Here is a 3,442-nt window from a genome sequence, read left to right on the forward strand (position 1 = left end):
TTAGGCTATCTCTGCCCTAAACTCATAACCACCAGCAGCTGCTTAATTTGGCACATCAGGCCTTTTCTTTGTGTGACAAAATGCACCTTAGTATATCATCTTAAATTGTAATTCCATTAAAGATTAGGTTTTTACTAGGTGTGTGTATGTCCTTTGTTCATTGTTGGTTCTGTTCGTTGTATCATGGGAAAAACAACTACGGAACATTTATGTAATTATGCATGTGACAAATAAAGAACCTTGAACCTTGATTCATTCTTGAGCATTTAGAAAATTTCTCTTCTCTTCTAACTTTTCTTATGCTGATACACCATTACATACTTAAATCAACAAAATTCTTCACTGTTGTGTTAAAATCTTCTGACATCACATGGTATTCTCCCCCAAGTTTTGTTTCTCACTACAGAGCTTAAGTGCTGTACTGCCATCTCCTGGATGGATTGACCTTTCATGTTTAGCTGAAAATTTCCTTGAGTTAAGGTCAATAAAAGACTATTAAATTGTTTGATTCTTTGTTATTGGCATTTTGATGTACTTTTTCGTTGTTGTTGCCTGGTGGATTGTCATTTTGATACTGTTGAGCTTCTCCAAATAAAAATAAGACAGGACAACAAAATACTTTTCAGTCAGTATTCAGAATTCTCAGACTACAAATTTCTGTTTAATGCAATTTTTATGAGCAATCAGAGTAGCGTGTTGAAAATACAGAGTAAAACAACATTACAATTTCCATTTACAGAGCAAACAGTACTAAACATATCAGTATGGTTCAACAGGTATGAAATTGTACATTTAAGTATTATTTCAAATCATTTTCGAAATGCATGCCACTTATCTCTAATGAAGATGAGATGAAAGCAAGGTCTAAGAGACTAGAAAAGATTTAATGGAGGACATGAGTTTTCTAGCTGTCTTTAGAATATTTGGCTGTCTCAATATGTCCATTTTTGGAAACTTATTTCTGGCCTAAAGAGTGCTTCTCAAGTATATCTTTGGCTACATCTAGGGCTTCATTGGCAGACACTGTAACATGAGGGGCAATTCCGGCTCCCTCCCATGCCGGACCTTGGGTAGTGTCTGAGTGGGTGACTGGAATTGCCAGAAAAACATCATTGTCGCTTATTTGGAAAGTTTTTGGTGGCTGGCAGGAGCCATGTGTTGGCTCACCTACAATCATGGCACGGCCAACCTTCTTCATGATATAAACAAATTCCTCTGCTGCACCAGCTGTCACTCCACTAGTCAGGATCAGCAGGCCTTTATTGGAGCCATATCTTTTACCTGAGTACAGGGCAGGTATGTTCGGTTACTGCAAGGTTTCTACATGTTATATCACAAAAACATTTTATCTGGTATTTAATGTGACATGTCACTTGTTTAAATATGATTTAGTAGAATATGAGTTATGTCCAACCTGTCAACTCTGGAATTGTTTCAAGTACTTTTGTGGTGTCAGAGGATCTGTCATATAGTTTGTCCAACACAATCTGCACGTCTTCATCAAAAAAGTAAGAGCAGAGCCCTGCAATAGGATTGGTGGACCCTCCAATGTTGTTCCTTTGAAACAGTTTGAGTTATGATAAATGTCTATATATAACAGTATCTATATAACAGTCTGTATATAACATTACATCTCATAATCTCTTGATTTTATCTTACATAAATGGGACAAATGTGATCTGCTCTTTAATCAGAATTGTATATCCCTGGATTTTTTGGGCTGGGGTATTAAAAGCAAGGTTTTTGTTTAAAGGAGGTGGTCTGGATGCTAAATAACAGTACAATATGAAAGGATCTACACCACATCTGTGGTTTAATTTATGTCTAGACAACTAGAAATGAGGGTTTACCTGAGGTCAATGATCATAGCATCTGTTTCCACTACTTTGTTCCAAACGTGCTCCACAATGATCTGAGCAACTGAAGCAGTTTGTGGAAAGTCTCCAAATATGTCAAAGCGCATGTAACCGATGTTGTTCTTAAACACTTCAGTGTGAAATAAATCTTTAACAAGTGCAACCAATATTTCTGGTGAAGGGCTCTGTGGACAAAAAAGGAATGTTTTGTAAATAAGTTATGCAAATTAAAAAGCCACATACTGAAAAGCCAAATATATTGGATAAATATGTGGGAAAAAAGGAAATAAAATAAAATAAAATAAATAAAACAGCGACAATGAAACAAATTCCAATGCACAATTTCTTACCATTGGAGGCAGTACAGGTTTGTTGTCTGTCATTTTCAGGCACTTGTCCCCTGACAGTCTTAAGAGATCAGCTGAGAGCTTTGCATTCAGTTCATCCTTTGAGGAAATCATATTGTATTCCCCACTGGCCACTAAAGCCTCTAGCTTTTCTGCTACATTAGCTCCAATGGATTCAAAAGCATAGTTTTTTGTAACTAAAGAAGCTGCAGACTTGACAATTGCAGGGATTTTAGCACGAAGCTTAATGATTGCAACTGCAGCATCAGTGGCATCTTCTGCATTGGTTTCTACATCTGGTGTTACTCCTTTGACTTCCCAGCTTTCGCCAGTGATAGGATTGGTGGATTTAGCCACAGGTAGTGAAACATAGAAATCAGAATTACCAAGCTTAATTTTATCAATTTTTACCGATCCTCCAGCTGTTTTTTCTCCAACTATGGTAGCTCGTTTGAGGATTTTCAGGCAGTAAGCAACATCCTCTGCAATGCCAACAGTGTTTTTACTTGTTAGAATGAGCAGCGGCTTGGAGGTTCCATACCTTTTTCCCAGTAAGGTGGGCATGGACCAGAGCTCAGTAGTGCTGTTTGATGGACGGTAATAAACAGAGTCTATATGGATAAGAGGCTCAGCATCAGTGTAATATGAGACAATGTAAGGGATGCCAGACAGTTCCCCACTAACAGCGTAACGAAGGTCCAGGATCATGGCTGTGGTGGGGAGAACTTTATCCCAAACATGCTGCAGCAGAAGCGGCCCGATCTTCTGAGCAACCTCTTCCCCAATAATGTGTTGAATCTTTAGGTAAGCAATGTCATTTTCCAATATCTCTACATTTACCGTGCCCTTGACCAGAGCAGCCAGTTGCTCTGGTGTGATGTCGAGAATTCCTGGGGGTGCTGCTGGAACAAAATTTGGGTCATAAGTGACCTTAAGTCTCGGATCGCCGATTGTATTCCTAACCCCATCTGTCAGCACACTGGAAAGGATACTGGGATCTTGGATGCTGAGGATCTCTGTATTGCTAGAGGCAATACTTATTACTTCTTCCATACCAGAAAGTTTTTCCGGAGAGCAGTAGTTGTCCATAAGCACTTTAGCCAAATCTGTAAAAAGATCAGTTGAATAATTACACTGGACATCATTGCTAAACACTAGCAGTGTTGCTAACAGTACTAAACCTTGAGGCATGTTGCCTGGTTGTGTTCAGAGACTACAGTGGGTTAGGGCTGGTGAGCT

At 38.8% G+C, this 3,442-nt stretch overlaps 1 protein-coding gene across 2 annotated transcripts; it reads right to left on the reverse strand.

Annotated features, from left to right (window-relative positions):
* Positions 1-698: 698 nt before the first annotated feature.
* rbp3 (retinol binding protein 3) lies at positions 699-3,442 on the reverse strand. 2 transcript variants are annotated; one of them, XM_060891245.1, is made up of 5 exons: positions 3,385-3,441; positions 2,207-3,309; positions 1,851-2,041; positions 1,415-1,557; positions 699-1,281 (listed from the first exon to the last, which is right to left on the reverse strand). In XM_060891245.1, exons 1-5 carry the CDS (start codon positions 3,392-3,394, stop codon positions 956-958), a joined length of 1,773 nt encoding a protein of 590 aa, XP_060747228.1. In that variant the 5' UTR covers positions 3,395-3,441; the 3' UTR covers positions 699-955. The 2 variants fall into 2 exon arrangements, with proteins under 2 accessions (XP_060747228.1, XP_060747220.1); XM_060891237.1 differs by having other exon boundaries at positions 2,207-3,442.

Source organism: Tachysurus vachellii, chromosome 2 (genome assembly GCF_030014155.1).
Source record: "Tachysurus vachellii isolate PV-2020 chromosome 2, HZAU_Pvac_v1, whole genome shotgun sequence".
Classification (NCBI taxonomy): domain Eukaryota; kingdom Metazoa; phylum Chordata; class Actinopteri; order Siluriformes; family Bagridae; genus Tachysurus; species Tachysurus vachellii.

Bases quoted from the DNA above. Each gene is read 5' to 3' on its own strand.
- rbp3 (XM_060891237.1), bottom strand. From the start codon at position 3,394: ATGCCTCAAGGTTTAGTACTGTTAGCAACACTGCTAGTGTTTAGCAAT. The intron at 2,042-2,206 runs GTAAGAAATTGT...TTTTGTCCACAG, and splicing joins AACCTGTACTGCCTCCAATG to AGCCCTTCACCAGAAATATT. The intron at 1,558-1,850 runs GTAAACCCTCAT...ACTGTTTCAAAG, and splicing joins GCTATGATCATTGACCTCAG to GAACAACATTGGAGGGTCCA.